This window comes from Dermochelys coriacea, chromosome 10, assembly GCF_009764565.3.
Source record: "Dermochelys coriacea isolate rDerCor1 chromosome 10, rDerCor1.pri.v4, whole genome shotgun sequence".
Lineage (NCBI taxonomy): Eukaryota > Metazoa > Chordata > Testudines > Dermochelyidae > Dermochelys > Dermochelys coriacea.
Window position 1 is genome coordinate 7,184,756 of NC_050077.1, and position 15,894 is coordinate 7,200,649.

The following is a 15,894-nucleotide window of genomic DNA, read 5'->3' on the forward strand; positions in this document are numbered from 1 at the left end:
GCCACAGAGCCAGGATAGAGATTCCCAGAGGGGAGAAGGAATGAAACTGCATCTTGGGCGAAGTGATTGAACCAGATGGATAAAATTAAACTGGGGGGGGCAGGGGGTTCAGCCTTTTCAATATCCTTTGGCTGTTTCCACCGAGTGGCAGAACAGGGCACGGACTGGAATTTCGATTCAGTTCAAATAGCTCAAGACCTTTTACGCTGAAATCCGGGCTGTCTGGACAGCCTCATAAGGCAGAGCGATAAAGAGTTCACAGCTGGCGTTCCAAGCCCCGTAAGGAGTGCTTTAAAGCTGGGCTCCATCCTGAACAGCGGCTCTAACACCTGTCCCAAAACGAGCAAGGCAGAGTCAGTGGTTTCTGCCTCAAGCTACTCCCAGGTAAGTTGGCTCTGTTTGCAGCGCCAGTAACTCACCAGCTGCAGTGCAAATGCAACCTGGGATCTGAGAGGCCCATGCCAAGCTCATTCTGGTTCGCACACCATCACCAGCAAGACTCTGGCAGGTCAAATCCGGCCCATGGTTTCCTCAGTGCATGCGAGCTTAAAACTGGTGCAGGAACTTCCTCGGAGCGTTTTTTTTTTCGTTCGTTTGTTTTTTGGTGGGTGTTTTTGGTGGGGGGGGCACATTTGGATGATGCAAAAAGCAGAATAGAACCCAGCTCCCTCAGAACTGAGCTGACTGCAGCACTGCCAGCAGCAAAGGGCGGTCATTGTCATGGAGTCAACAGGACACACGTCTGGCGATGCTGGGGGAGGAGCTGCACAAAGCAGCACGGGCCCCACCTACGGGCAGGCCCTACCTGAGCCATGGCAGGGCCCGATGGATTGCCGGGTCAGCGAATCAGGGGAATGCACAATTCAATCCTAGGAGCACTCGGTACCCAGCAGAGGCCAGGACCAGCCCCTGCTACAGTGAAGCCCGAACTCCCCAGATCAGCATGCAAGAGGAAGGAGGCAGTGAGTACTTAGTGCTGTCGAACCCTGGTCGGCCCGGGAGGATGAAGCTGCGGGTCTCCTCCAAGTGTGAATAGCCATCCTTCTGGTCGATCTCCCACAGGTGCAGGGTGTTGTCATCCAGCAAGGACAGCAGCCGACCCTGGAAGAGACACCGACGCGCAAGGAAACAAAGGATGTCACAGGATTACGAGTTAAGTCTCCCCCCCCCCACCGACTCCCACAGCAAGACCCCTGCTGCGGAAGTGAGCACCCTGGACTTGGCCACACCAGCCCATGCATCTGGACTAGGACATTGGGGTGCAGATACCTTTACATACCATCCCAATGGCACAGCCTTGCATCCACTTACTGGCCCATTGGTCAGACCCACCCACCCCAAAGCAGTTGCTAAAAAATCTTCCAAGGCCCTGCCCAGCGGAGCTATTGGAAAGGGGCAGAGGTTTGTGTAAGACAGGAGGTCTCAATAGGGGGATCAGCGGGCCAGGAGGAGTCCTTGGGGGTTAGAGACATTGGCCTGCTGCCTTCCTTGCCAGAGAATGACCAGGAGTCCGGCTAGTTCAGAGGATGGGCTGCTGCACCCTGGTGACAACAGGACATGGGTTACTCTCCTCCAAAGGCAACTGCACCTGACCGAAGGGAGACGCGAGGTGACGAGAACCAAAAGCAGCAACGTACTTGTCCAGGCAAAAAGTGCATCTGCGTGACGGCAGCAGTCTCCTTGTGCAAGCCGGTGAACTCCACTCCTGGAGCGCCGTATCTGGCACGGGCTGAGAGTCAAGGAGGCAACGAGGGGACAGAGACAACCCCGTACCAACCCCCCTGCCCTCCACCCCAAAACCGACTCTGCCAGCACCCAGGGAACTCTGCTTTTTAGCGCACCAGCAAGACAGACCAAGGTTAAGAACTGGGGACTAAACACTTAAGACCCAGCTATGTCCATTTTGGTGGCATCTTGCTTGCCACCCAGGTATCCATGCACCTACGGCGGTAGCTCGCCAGATTTTTAAAAGCCTGGCACTGCCATTCTGTGGCTAGGCATTCCGCCGGACTGGTCAAACTCCCCCCAAAGCACCTGAATGAGGCATCAAGGTTTAGGAGGTCCTCAGACACCTCCAGAGAGTTTTGCACGCTTCTCTGCCTGCTCGGTCTAGGCAGACCTGCTCCTGCCCCAGCCCAGTGCAGCCAGACCGCACGACACACACAAGGGGTGGTGCCCCCCAGAAGATGGGTCCCAGCGACCCTTTTTGGGGGGCTCAACAGGCAGCAGGAGAGGTACCGGTTATTCCACTATACACAGCAGCGGATGTACTGCGGGAGGGGGAGGGGGGGCGGCTAGGAACTAGCTCCGCTTTCCACGCCTGGGTTGGGTAGAGCAATACAGGACAGGGTTAGACTTGTGAAAGCAACACATCAGCTCCCACAGCTGCTCCACTCCAGTGCCTCCATCCAGGGTGCTCAGGAAGAACTCTAGGGTCTGTCTACACTGCAGTTAGACACCCGCAGCTGGCCCATGCTGGCCAACTCAGGCTCGCAGGGCTCAGGGGCTGTTTAACTGCGGTGCTGACGTTTGGGGTCAGGCTGGAGCCCAGGCTCTGGGTCCCCCCACAAGATGGGAGGGGTCCCAGAGCTCAGACTGCAGCCGAATCCCAAACGTCTACACAGCTGTTAAACAGCCCCCGAGCCTGAGCCGTTAGCCCAATTTGGCTGGCACGGGTCAGCTGCGGGTGTCTAACTGCACGTGGGGGGGTGGAGGGGCACAGAGTGGCCACAGTTAGAGCATGTGGGTGGGAGGTGAGGCCCGCCCCCACACTGATGAAGCCAATTCTGTCAGCAGGATTAGAGAGTGCAGCAATTCCTGATCGCCTCACACAAAGCCCCCTGATAAGACCGGCTCAAGCGAAGTCCCACACTGGAGCCAACAGCCTGTGGCGTCCATATTGGCTCTGTGGGCACACAGCAGACTCAGTCCTCTGCAAGGAGTCAGGCTGGCAGGAGGGGTTCTTGGGGGCAATCACACATCAAGGTCTGCAGACAACAGCTGATGCAGTCTGGCAAGATGGTAGTTCCATCCCACTGTCCTGGTCGTGGCTAGGCGGGGCAGGGGCTGCCCACCCCATTAGGGAGCATGTTTACCTGCTGCAGACAGGCAGAATAGGGCTGCCCAAGGACAGGGTTCATGCTCCGAGCTGGTCTGGGCAGGGAGAGTCTAGACAGCACTGTCATGCCCCAGACACCCTGCACTTTGGCACAGCCAGCAGCTGTTCTGGCAGCTTGTCAGGCACCCCAGGGCTGTTCTTCATTTCCATAAGGCAGAGCTGGTTTCCCTAGTCCTGATCTTTAGAGAGGCTGCTCATGTCAAGGCCTGCAGCCTTCCCAGGATCCACCCTCCATAGCGGGAAGACCGCCAGGGTCTGCACTGGAGAGCTCAGCCTTCCATGGACAGCCATCTGCAGAGGTTGGAGTTCACACACGAGTCTGACTGTAAAGGTGCACGACTGTTTGCATCCTTCACCCTCAGCCCCACTGCTTCACAGCAGCCAGCATAAGCACTTTACCTTTCTCCTCCGGGATTTACATCTGCTAGAACGGTAGCTTAACTTGTCTCGCTGCAGCCAAGGGGAGGAAGCTTCTTTTAACATCATTGGGGACGACAGGCAGCTGGAACTCAATGAGCACTTCTCAGAGGGCTCACTAGCTCAAAAGCCAGCATGATGGGGAACTGTACCTATCCAGGTGGGGAGTGGCTGGGGCAGATGCCTTTGCAGCCACAGGTTTGTCATCAGTCTGCCTGGAAAGCCCTGCCCGTCTCTGTCTCTGCACCTTGCGAGAGGTTAACAGGGTGGAGGAGATCAGCTCATGGGCCCACAGCGCTGCATTCTCCTTCCTCGCAGCATCCAACTTGCTAGTAAAATCCACCCAGCTGGCAACTCGGGAGACCAGAGTCGACTAGCCCCAGAGCAGGTGCCAGGACCTGGAAGCAATGCCAGATAGGCCATGCTGCCCTGGTATGCCTCTAGCCAGGTCAGCTCTCTGGACAAGTGAGTATTTCAGCCTTTAGACCCATTCAGTCCTTACCTGAAGAAGTGCCAGCTGCCAGACAGTCACAGACCTGCCTGCGCTCTGGGGTGAGTTTGGATAAGTCAGCCCCTGCCTCAGGTAGGCTAAGAGTGAGTCTCTCGAGGAGACTGTCCCATTGCTTACAATGGATCTCCCAGGAGCACTGCAGGTGGCTTAGGGATAGAGAAAGATGCATTGAGACTCTTCTGCCCCCTCCCTCCCCTCACTTCTAATGAAGGCTCAGCGCACTGACAGAGCCCCAAGACACCTGGGTTCTGCTGGTCTCCATCACATTCTTCTGGAGCCCCCGGTCACAGCTGGTCATGTGCCACAATCCCAACTCCTGGAAAGAAACAGGCTGCCCCCTCGCTACGCAGGAAAAGTGGGACTGGGAGCCATCACTGTCCTTTGTATTCATGATGAGATTCCAGGCTGCAGGGACAAATGTCCACCCTCCTGGCGGGCGGGGTTAGCATAAGGGTTAGCAATAATTCTGCACTGCAGCCTGGGGCAGGACTGGGAATGGAACCCAGAGGGCCCAGCCCCACACGGCCAAACCTTCCTCCTCGTCTGCAAAAATCGGCTTTCAGCCTCATCACCTGGGGGCTACTGGCAGGGTTATTTCATACTTAAGCTGGGGCCCTGTTGAACTGCTGCATGAGGCAGTGGCCTCCAGGCTGTTTTCCTGGACGGATAGTTCATGCAAAAGCACCTCCCGGGCGGTCCAGTCAGTCCTTCGGGGAGTCTGCTTTGCCAGGGCACACCTTCCACTTAGTCCTCTCCTGGGCCATCGGGGATTGGCGAGAGGAGACAGCGGCAGGAGGGCAGCACAGACGAGCCAGCATGGAGATCCATGCAACTGGGATGCCCAACTCATAAGCCCTGCTCCCCCAGTTACTGCTGCTCTTCCTAGTGGGCAGACATCGCACTGAGCCTCTGTTTTTAAAGTAAATAATTCCTAGATCCAAGAAAGATACCCTCTCTTGGTTTAAAAGCGGTCTGTGATGGAGAATCCATCCTGACCACTGGAAAATTCATTCTAATGGTTAATTACCCGTAGTTAAAAAATTACATCTTATTTCCAGGCTGAATTTGTCTAGCTTCAACTTCCAGTCACGGGAGCATGTTATACCTTTCTCTGCTAGACTGACAAGCCCACTGTCAAGTATTTCCCCCCCCCCATTAAGTCACCCCTTAAACTTCTTTCTTAAGCTAACCAGATTGAACTCCTTAAGTCACACTGTAAGACATGCTTTCTAACCCCTTCATTATGCCCATAACTCATCTCTGAACAATTTATCAACATCATTCTTGAATTGCAGGCACCAGAACTGGATGCAAAATTCCAGCTGCAGTCGAGCCAGTGCCAAATACTGAGGTAAAATAACCTTCTCCTCCTCAAGATTCCTGTTTACACATCCAAGGATTGCATTAGCCCCTTTTTGCCACAGCGTCGCACTGGGAGCTCACATTCAGCTGATTATCCATCACAACCCCCAAATCTTTCAGTCACCACTTCCCAGAACAGAGCCCACCTCCCCATCCTGTAAGCACAACCTACATTCTTTGTTCCTAGATGTACACATTTAGCCATATTGTTTGTGCCCATCTTAACAAGCAATCCAGATGACTATCAGCCATTTGTACTCTTCCTTATTTACCATTCCACCAATCTGGTGTCATCTGCAAATTTTATCAGTGATGATTTTATGTTTTCTTCCAGATCACGGATAAATGTTAAATAGCATGGGTCAAGCACCAATGCCCACGGGACCCCACTAGAAACACCACCTCTCAATGATGATTCCCCATTTAGAGTTAGATTTTTGAGACCTATCAGCCAGCTTTTAACATTAAAATGTGCCATGTTAATTTTACATCATTTTAGTTTTTAATCAAAATGTCATGCAGTACCAAGTCAAATGCCTTACAGAAGTGGATTACATCATTACCTTTATCAACCTTTATCAACCAAACTTGTAATCTAAAAAAAAAAATTCTCTATATATCAAGCTAATGTAATAATTTATTTTCCATAAACTCAAGTTAATTGGAATTAGTTATAGTATCCTCCTTTAAATTCCATATCAGCTGCTCCATTATCTTGCCCAGGTTTGATGTCAGACTGACACACCATAATTACCTGGATCATACCATTTACCCTTTTTCAATATTGACACAACTTTAGCTTTCTTTCAGTCTTCCCCATGTTCCAACTCTTACTGAAACTCATCATTAATGGTCCTGCAAGCTCCTCAGCCAGCTCTTTTAAAACTCATGGATGCAAGTTATCTGGACCTGGTGATTCAAAAATGTCTAATTTTCATAACTACTGTTTAACATCCTCAAGAGATCTAGTGGAAAGGAAAGCGTGTTATATGATATGAATACATCATCTGTATTTGGGGAAAAACAGATCAGAAATATTTATTAAACACATCTGCCTTTTCTACATAATTGCTAATTCTACCATTTTCATCTAACAATTGACAATGATTAGGATTCTTTTTTGTTCCCAATATACTTTAAAAACTCCTCCTTATTGTCCTTAACTCTGCTGGCCATAGATTTCTACTCGTGTCCTTTTGCTTCCCTTATCAATTTTCTACAATTCCTTGCTTCTGATTTATATTCATTGCTATCAACTTTCCCTTTCTTTCCCTCTAAACCAGGTCAGGTGGTGGTGTTTTTTTAAACCAGTACAGCCTTCTTCCTCAATTGTGAGATTAAGGAAGCTATTGACCTAGTAGCCAGAAGCAAGACTGCTATTCCATTCACTGCAATGAGCCTGTAGAAGTCTGTTCTGGATATTTAGACTGTGAGCTTTTTGGGACAGGCATTCACTATGTATGTGCAGCGCCCAGCACAATGAGGTCCTGTTTTCAGTTGGACCAGAGATACAAACAGACCAGTACCTATGGAAGCCATTATAAGGAGTGCTGTGCTAACAGAGTGAACCTACAGTTTGCAGCAGGGATACTCCAGGGTTACCACCAAATGTTGCAGTCTCTCTAAAGGGCTAAGGGGAACAGCAGCGCACATGGTTCCCAGAGGTTCACCAAGACAAGGTTCACAAGCAATCGCTCTGTCCTGGGAGAGAACTATCGAGTAGCCAAACTGCCTTTTGTTGCCAGCAGAGGCTTAAAGTTTAATCCCAGAAAATTCGCTGCCCTCCCAATCTGAAGTAAGGTGACCCTTTCAGAGACCCCATGACTGTCCGTCATTTGTTTCCAGGGACATTTCTTGCAGGCTTTAGCTGAGAGCAGCTTGAGTCTCTCTCCCTTGCAATTCTCGTCTCTCCATAGGAGCAAAGCACCCTGTAAGGAGTCCCCTACTTCTCCTGATGCCCCCCTTCCTTTCTTTTTGGTTTACCGTGGCCTCCCAGAGCTGTATTCTCTGGAATCCCTCACTAGAGGGTCACCAGGCAACCAGCTGTCTGCTTGCCCGTTGCTCAGAGCAACCACCTCTTCCAACTCCAGACTCCACGCTATGCTTATTCAGCAACTCTCCGGCGCTCGTTTCCTGTCCCAGAAAAACAAAAAACTTCTGAAAACACAAGGAAAGGGAACGTGAGCAGAAAAAAACAGCGCATCCGAGATGGGGATGCAGCAGCTGGAGGATCTGGGCTCCTTCCTCGCTCAAAGGCCAGGAGTGACCCCTTTGCTATGAGGTTCCCCCCTCTAGAAGTTTTGGGGTGGGTACAGATCAACTCAGGGTCATAGAACCTGGGGTACAGCTGATACGGGAAAGCCACTCCACTTGAAGAGGATCATGGTATTGCAGAGGCTAGTACAACACAGAATTTCAAGTGTAAATATCCCCAGTGCTTGGAGGAAGATTTGGTCAGATCTTCACCACAGACACTTTCCCCAGACAAGATTCGAACTAGGTTGACTCAGTGAGTCTGATGTGGGTTTATACAGGGATGGAGGGGACTTGAGCCTCCCCCTTTGAAGTTGACCAAAGGGAAGGGGCAGGCTGGAGTTACAGGCCGTGTTTGGATTTGTTCCCTGGACCATCTGCACTCTCATGCTATTGTCCTGACTCTGTAAAGCAGCTGCCGCCGCGTCCGCAATGCAGCAGGAGCATGGGGAGGAAAGAGGGTGACACGATGAATTTAACTCACTTTCATAAACTCGTTTCATTGCCCAATTAAAATCCCAAACCGCTGGCGCTCCCAAGAGGGGCAATCCGATAGGCTGGGTATGTCTGCAATTAGCTTTGCTCCTTTGGGCACAGACAATGGCATTACCGCTCATGCCCTCTAGGACCCTGAACTTTCCCATGGGTTCACTCTTCCGGCTCTCCAGCCACAGAGGCCAAGCTGCAGTCTACCTGCGCAGTCAACTGCCAGAGCCATGCTACTGCAGTTGCAGGGAGGCAGATTAAGAGGGATTAGTGGCACAGGACCAGCCTGGGCTGGCAGGTCTGGGTTCAAATCCTACCACTAGGGTGCTAGGATCAGCTATGGTCCTGGGAGACATTAGCCCATGTGATAGCAGGACCACACAACTCAGCCCCATCAGTGCTACCTCAGCCCGTTGCAGGACAGGGCTGAAATACATTGACACAGCCCTGCCTCCTACAAGGCCAGGCTACAGCAAGACACCCGAGATCAGGGGTGGGCAAAGTACAGCCCCGGGCCGCGTCTGGCCCATCAGACGTTTTAATCCAGCCCTCAAGCTCCTGTTGGGGAGTGGGGTCTGGGGCTTGCCCCACTCCGCACGGCTCCCGGAAGCAGCAGTATGTCCCTGCTCCGGCTCCTACGTGTAGGGGCAGCCGGGGGCTCCGCACGCTGCCCCCGCCCTAAGCGCTGTCCCTGCAGCTCCCTGGGAACCGTGGCCAATGGGAGCTACGGGATCGGAGCCACGCACACTGCCGCCTGGCCGCACCTCCACATAGAAGCCGGAGTGAGGACATACCGCTGCTTCCAGGAGCCGCTGGAGGTAAGTGCCGCCCAGAGCCTGCACCCCTAACCTCCTCCCATGCTCCAACCCCCTGCCCTGATCCGCCTCCCGCCCTCTGAACCCCTCAATCCCAGCCCAGAGCACCCTCCTACACCCCAAACCCCTCATCCCCAGCCCCACCCCAGAGCCCTCACCCCCCCCCCCACACACACCCCTTCTGCCCCATCCCAGAGCCCCCTGCTGTACCCTGAACTCATTTCTGGCCCCACCCCGGAGCCTGCATCCCCAGCCGGATCACCCCCTGCTGCATCCCAACCTCATGAGCATTCATGACCTGCCATACAATTTCCATACACAGATGTGGCCCTCGGATCAAAAAGTTTGCCCAGCCCTGCCTTAGATCCTTATTCTCATGTGCACTGAATTCACATCCCTCCTTGGGTAGATGGAAACAACACAGTACTAACCCTGGACCAGTCACCGCCAGCAGATACTCCGAGCCCCAGTGCAGAACAGATTACTTCCCAGGTCCCAGCCACACACACTATGGTCCCAGCCAGTTCCACACAAGAGTTTAGCCAACCAGAGATGCCAGCGCCCTGCTGAGGAATCTGACAAAGTTTAGGTTTTGCTCCATTCCTGATCACAGCCACTCAGGGCCGAGCTCAGCTGAAAAGCCCATTGAACCATGCTCCAAGCTTGTGGTGCTGCTAGGCTTATTAGCCTTGAAGTCTGCGCTCTATCCTGCCAGCCAGAATGTTTGGGCTTGGGGACAAGGGACTCGCTAGCTTGACAGAACTCGGGTTTGTGTTGGTTATGAAGCCCTAGACGGCTCCAGGCAGATTGCTGGGGCAGCCGAAAGGCCAAGCCTGCCAGCTCATGCAGGCCTAGTAACAGAGAGATTGCTTCTCACAGCCGCCAGGACTGCTGCAAGTTTTCAAGACTGCTACAAGACTGAACAGGAAACCCACTGGCCCCTCCCGACATCAGCCCGATGGGAAGGATGAGAGCGAGCATGTATCACTCCATTTAGAGAATAATCATAGAGAATAATCATAGAATATCAGGTTGGAAGGGACCTCAGGAGGTCATCTAGTCCAACCCGCTGCTCAGAGCAGGACCAATCCCCAATTTTTGCCCCAGATCCCTAAATGGCCCCCTCAAGAATTGAACTCACAACCCTGGATTTAGCAGGCCAATGCTTAAACCACTGAGCTATCCCTCCCCCCTATTTCTCAGTAACCAAGTGAGAGAGGGTCTTCACAAGCCTGGAGAGGGTGAAGGTCAACATTGACATGAACACCATCGTTCACCCTACAGGCAGGTCCTTCAGGTCAGAGCTGGGACATGTTGAAGCTATGTGTGAGGAAGGGGAAGCCTGTCCTGCACTGGGACAACAAATGAGCCACTGTACACTTAGCCTGGCTGAGTCACGGACCCCCCATGGCACAGACTGGGCATGGAAGCAGAGAGGGAAAGTGAGAGATTCCCACCAAACTTGCCAACGCGACTCCCCCAGCTCCCAGGAAGACAAGAGCTTGGCTGCCTCCCTGGCACGTGCCACCCCCAGCCCTCCCAGTTCAGCACCTCTAATCAGCACTGGATTCCCATTCCCTGACGCTGGACTATTTCCAGGAACACACCCCACCCGCCGGTGGGCAGAATGGAGGATGGTGCAAGCCAGCAGCACAACCGCGGGCTGGCACAAGGGACTCGAGGCTGAAGGCTCAGATGGCTGGGAGAGTCACTGGAAATTAAGAGACTGGCCCATGCAGAGTTAGAGAAACTCCCGTGTATCACTGAACAGGGGCCATTCCCGGCCAGGGGCAGGGCCAGGGCCCTGCAGATGGAACTTGAAATCAGGGGCCAAAGCCAAGGTCAATGTCGCAGAGTTTGTTCTGCTTTAGGGAAGCTGCCCTTTGCCTTCAGCAAAGAACTGGCTTCGCCTAGCAAGCTCCCAGAGCAGCGAGGAGCTTAGAACGAAGCTGGCACCGACACACTGCCTCGGGCAGAGAAACATCCCGTCACCCTGGGGACACAGGCACTTCACCCACTGGCACTGTTGCAAGGCATCGGCAGCCTGGCACCCATCATGGGGAAGACGTGCTCGTTGACGGTCAGCATGCAGCAGGCCCACGAGGCATCCCCAGCATCCCCTTCCCCCACAGCCACCGGCCCCACACAGCACCTTGTGTTCCACACATCCCATAAAGCCATCAGCTATTCTAACATTAACAGGGGCCCAGCTGATCAGTTCTGCTTGGAATCAGATGCCCCTTTGTAAACAAGAGGAGTGAAAACTTGATACAGTGCCCTAGAGAGGAGGCTATCGCTGACCTGGGACAGATCCTCAGCACAAATTCACTAGGTTTCTCCACTGACCATTTCCAATGGCAAGTGGCTGCTTCTGGCCAGTTCATCCCTTGGTGGATGACAAGAAAGCACCTGGTTTGATGCAATCAAGCCAGGAAATGCAGAGATGGAGTGCCAGTGCTGAAGGACCTCCAGTAGCTGCAAGGCAGCCCTGATGAACGGTATTACTGAATCCAGGTCTTTTAAAGAGGAGCCGTTAACGTTTGCGGCTAAGTCCTCAGGGTCCTGGCAGCCTGGTTCCCCTGCAGCAGAAGGGGAGTCAAAGCCTCACAGCAGAGCACACTGCAGCCAGCAAAACGAGCACGAGATGACACCTGCTCTCTGAATTGGTGAGATGCACCATCCCAACCACAGAGATGCTACAACCAGGTCTACCTGTGGTACTATAAGTTGCAGACCTCATCACAGGGGATGCACAAGAATGACACCCCTCGCCAGGTTAGACACTAGTCCATCTCCAGCAACCCTGGGCTCCTAGCCCCCACGCAAGGGAAGGAAGCAGCTTTTGACAGCAAGTTTCAGACACTGCTCAGACAGAGTGAGGAGCAGGTGCGGGGAGGGAAATCTCATTGCCTTAGGCGATTCCCTTTAGCTCTTCCTTTTAGAGCAACTCTAAAGATGGCTATCCCAGACAGGGGCCACACAGAGCCAGGCTCAGCACTATGGCGATAGCCAGGAGCACTGGACAGCTCAGCACCTTACCCCACCCGGTGAGGTCACTGAGGCTCCAGCGGTGCATCCCAAGGATGGCTGAATTCGGGCTCTAGCTCTGATGGGAGCGGTCCCTCATCTGAGAATGCCCTGCCGTGCAACCCCAGGAGTTCAGACCATCTCTGCTGCCCAGGGCTGAGGTGGCTGCAGTGAGGTACAAGCTGCTTCATATGCCCCTAATGGTCTACGGCACTGCATGGAGACCCGGCTTGCATGGATGGGGCAGTTATCAGCTGTGCCCCGAGATGGGTGCACAAGGGTCCTATGCTCAATGCAGCAACTTTGGAAAGAGGACAGTGGGAGCTGGAATCAAGATGCCGAAGAACATGCCACTACCTTAGAAATTCTTGCCCTGATAAGATGCTGCTGCAGGAGGTGAATTATTTCAAGTTAGAGCTGGAAAAAGGGCCACATCTCAGTGTCCCACGTGGCTAACAACTAGCCTAACAGAGGTACAAGCACTAAAGGGTCCCAAAAGCAGCCGCCTCCCGCTCTTTTAGCTCAGTTTTGATCGGCCTCGTTTTACTTTGCAAGCAAAGCAGCCCCAGCCTCTCACTGTAAGTGCATCCTCCACTCCTCCCGTGCCCACGGTCAACTGGTTCTGCAAAGAAAATACTGACAAACCTGTCAGAGTTACGGAGCGCTTAACTCTCGGAATTTGGTTTCCTGCATCCAATCACCGAGCTTAGAGGCTAGCGAGACTCTAAGGCAGTGGGGCAAGAGAGACGTCCAACAGTGCATCGGGGCACCTTTTCAGCTGGCCTGGGGAGTTCCCAGAGGCCTGGAAGCGTCATCATGGCCTAGGGTCAATCAGAGGAAGGTTAGCGACTCCTTTCCCTTCTCCGTGATTGCACAGGATAGCCTTCCCATGCATGAAGCTCTCAGCAAGGGCTTCTTTCACCATCACAGGTGGATCCTGTGGAATCAGCTGCTGTCAGGAGTGTTCCCAGAGACCTTCTTCCTAAGCCTCGGGATTTCGATACGCTGCCCGTGACTTGAAGGTTTAATTGACAGGGTGGGACAGAGAGAAGAGACTGGATTCACCTGCTATTTAGCATTAATTCAGCTGCCTATTCCACCCCACCCCTCCCATGGCAGGCTGCTGAGCTCAGGTTTTAGCACCTCCAAAGCGCTTCCTGCCGAGAGATGCGAGATCCCCACAAGGCTCAAAACAGACACTATAGAATGGCAGGAGCACATGCCCTTGGCTGAGCCATATGTACTGGTTAGGTTCTTGTACGCAGAAGCGCAGGTCACCGTGATAGTAACCTGTCGAGTCCCAAGGATCGAGAGTCTCCAGCCACATCTACACTACAGGTGCAACAGCAGCATGGCTACTGTGCACTAGCTAGGTGGCTGCAATGCCGTAGCGCAGACGCACACAACGGCGAGAGAAGGGGCTGGCCCTTTTGCTGTAGTAACTCCACCTCCCCATGCCGAAGATGACAGCTGCTTTAATGAGCCTGGCCGCAGCTGGAAAGCCAGGGTGACTGGTTTTCAATAAGCTGCCAATACCTAGTAATTAACCACTCAGTGAGAGGAAACAGCCCTGCAACTCCCACTGCTTCACTGAAGGGCGAGGGGAAGGAAAGTAGCCCCAAGACATGGGATAGAGGGAAGGGGGGGTTCAGATTCCCCCACTCAATGCAGTTTTGTGCATGGGTTTCAAAGCTGATTAGCAGCCAGAGAGCAAGGAGGAGCAGCTTTGATTTCTGAAAGAGGGTTGAGCCAGTAAATGTTTAGTGGCCCAGAGCTCAAGCACTTCCCAGTTCCCTTAACCTGTCACACCAAGCCCTTCCGACTCATCCAAGCAGCTGTCAGGGATGGAATACAGACGCCTGGAGTCAGGAAGTTCCCTGGCTGGATGCGTAAGCCTGCTGCAAGGCAAAGTGCTCCAGGTAAGTTAGTGGGCTGAGCCCAGATTCCTCCTCCCTGCTACCCTCTTCTCGCTCATGAACTGCTGGAGAGCCAGTCACCCCTGGGTACACGTTGCAAGGGACCCCAGACTGCTAAGCAAGTGCCTGGTCCCCCAACAAGGATCTCTGCCTCCTGCCCACAGGAGAGTCCTGCACAAGGAGCTAGTCCAAGCACTGCAGGCTTGGGCTGACTTGCAAGGGGATAAATATGCTCCTTCTGGGATCACCTCTACAAAGCTCCCAGCTTCTAGTGGCAAGTGGCCAGAGCCAGACTGGAACCCCGAAGCGTCCAGCCAGACTAGTACAGCCAAAGTATGGTAAAGCATTCCATTCTTTTTTTTTTGGGGGGGGGGGGGGGGGGAATTACCACCCTGGCCCTTTGTCTCAGCGTCCTACTCTCAAGAAAGATCAAGCAAATCTGGTAGGTTTCATCTCCTGCCTCCTTGGGAGTTTGATACAAGGTGCGCTGGCTGGTGACGCAATAGAACCATGGGTAGCACAGCTGTAGGCACGCGTGTTTTGGGAACAGTGACTGTGGTACAGCCATTTCGTTACCGTAAATACCCAGAACAGTGTAGCAAGATCCCACGTTTGTTCCACCCAGGCCGGGAGACCACAGCATTGCACAGAAATTGGAACGAGTCCACTCGCCTGGCAGAGCTGCGTCAGACTGGCAGGCTGCTGGTCACAAGAGGGCATAACACTTGTCAGGCGCAGGGATGCAGCAACATCTCGGCACTGCCTCAGTCACACCTTGTGCCCATGGGGGAGGCCAGGGTCACCTTGCACTGGAAGAACCAGAGTTAAGCAAAGTGTATAATGCCTACCTGACAGCCAGGCTCTAACCCACACCAGCCATCACTCCCAGGAGTCAGTCATGCATGAGTGGGTGCCCCACATGGCAGACTGGGAAACGCAGGCAGGCTCCTAGAACAGCTGCCAGCTCTGTCAGCAGCTTGGTACAATTCAGGAGGTTGCACATAGCGTCAGATTCACAGATTATAATGCCAGAAAGGACCAGCATGGTCATCTCATCTCACCTCCGGTATAACACAAGCCACAGAACTTCCCCAAAGTAATTCCTAGAGCAGATCTGAGAAAAAAAAAAAAGACATCCTATCTTGATTTTAAAGATGGTCAATGATGGAGAATCCACCACGACCCTTGGTGAGTTGCTTCAAAGGTTAAATTACTCACTGTTAAAATTTTTACACCTTATTTCCAGTTTGAATTTGTCTAGCTTCAACTTCCAACTATTGGAGCAGGTTAGACTTTTCTCTGCTAGATGGAAGAGCCCATTATTAAATATTTGTTCCCCATGTAGATACTTCTAGACAAATCAAATCACCCTTTAAGATTTTCTTTGTTAAACTAAATAGATTGAGCTCTTTGAGGCTGGCATGCTATAAGTCTATAAGGCTTGCTTTTCCAGTCCTTGAATCATTTTTCATGGCTCTTTTCTGAACCCTCTCCAATTTATCAACATCCTTCATTAATTGTGGACACCAGATCTGGACACAGTATTCCAGCAGTGGTGACACCAGTGCCAAATAGAGATAAAATAACCGTTCTACCCTACTCGCAATTCCTCAGTTTATGGATCCAAGGATTGCATTAGCCCGTTTAGCCAGTGTCACAGAGTTTGTATTCATTTGATTATCCACCTTGACTCCAAGTCTTTTGCAGAGTCACTGCTTCCCAGAAAAAACAACAAGGAGTCCTTGTGGCACCTTGGAGACTAACAAATTTATTTGGTCATAAGCTTTCGTGGGCTAGAACCCACTTCATCAGATGCATGGAATTTTCCACTCCATGCATCTAATGAAGTGGGTTCTAGCCCATGAAAGCTTATGCCCAAATAAATTTGTTAGTCTAAGGTGCCACAAGGATTCCTCATTGTTTTTGCTGATACAAATTAACACGGCTACCACTCTGAAACCTGCTTCCCAGGAGAGATTCCCCTGCCAT

The 15,894-nt window shown here is 52.5% G+C and overlaps 1 protein-coding gene across 2 annotated transcripts in view; it reads right to left on the reverse strand.

Annotated features, from left to right (window-relative positions):
- LLGL1 (LLGL scribble cell polarity complex component 1) overlaps positions 1-15,894 on the reverse strand; it is a 73,766-nt gene that overhangs the window by 28,290 nt on the left and 29,582 nt on the right. For both annotated transcript variants that reach the window (XR_006274665.1, XM_038418826.2), the window contains exons 3-4: positions 1,638-1,719; positions 971-1,101 (exon numbers count right to left, since the gene is read on the reverse strand). Coding sequence is in view for 1 of the 2 variants with exons in the window: in XM_038418826.2 (XP_038274754.1) it covers positions 971-1,101; positions 1,638-1,719 (213 nt within the window). In the remaining variant the exon portion in view is untranslated. The remainder of the gene's footprint in view (positions 1-970; positions 1,102-1,637; positions 1,720-15,894) is intronic.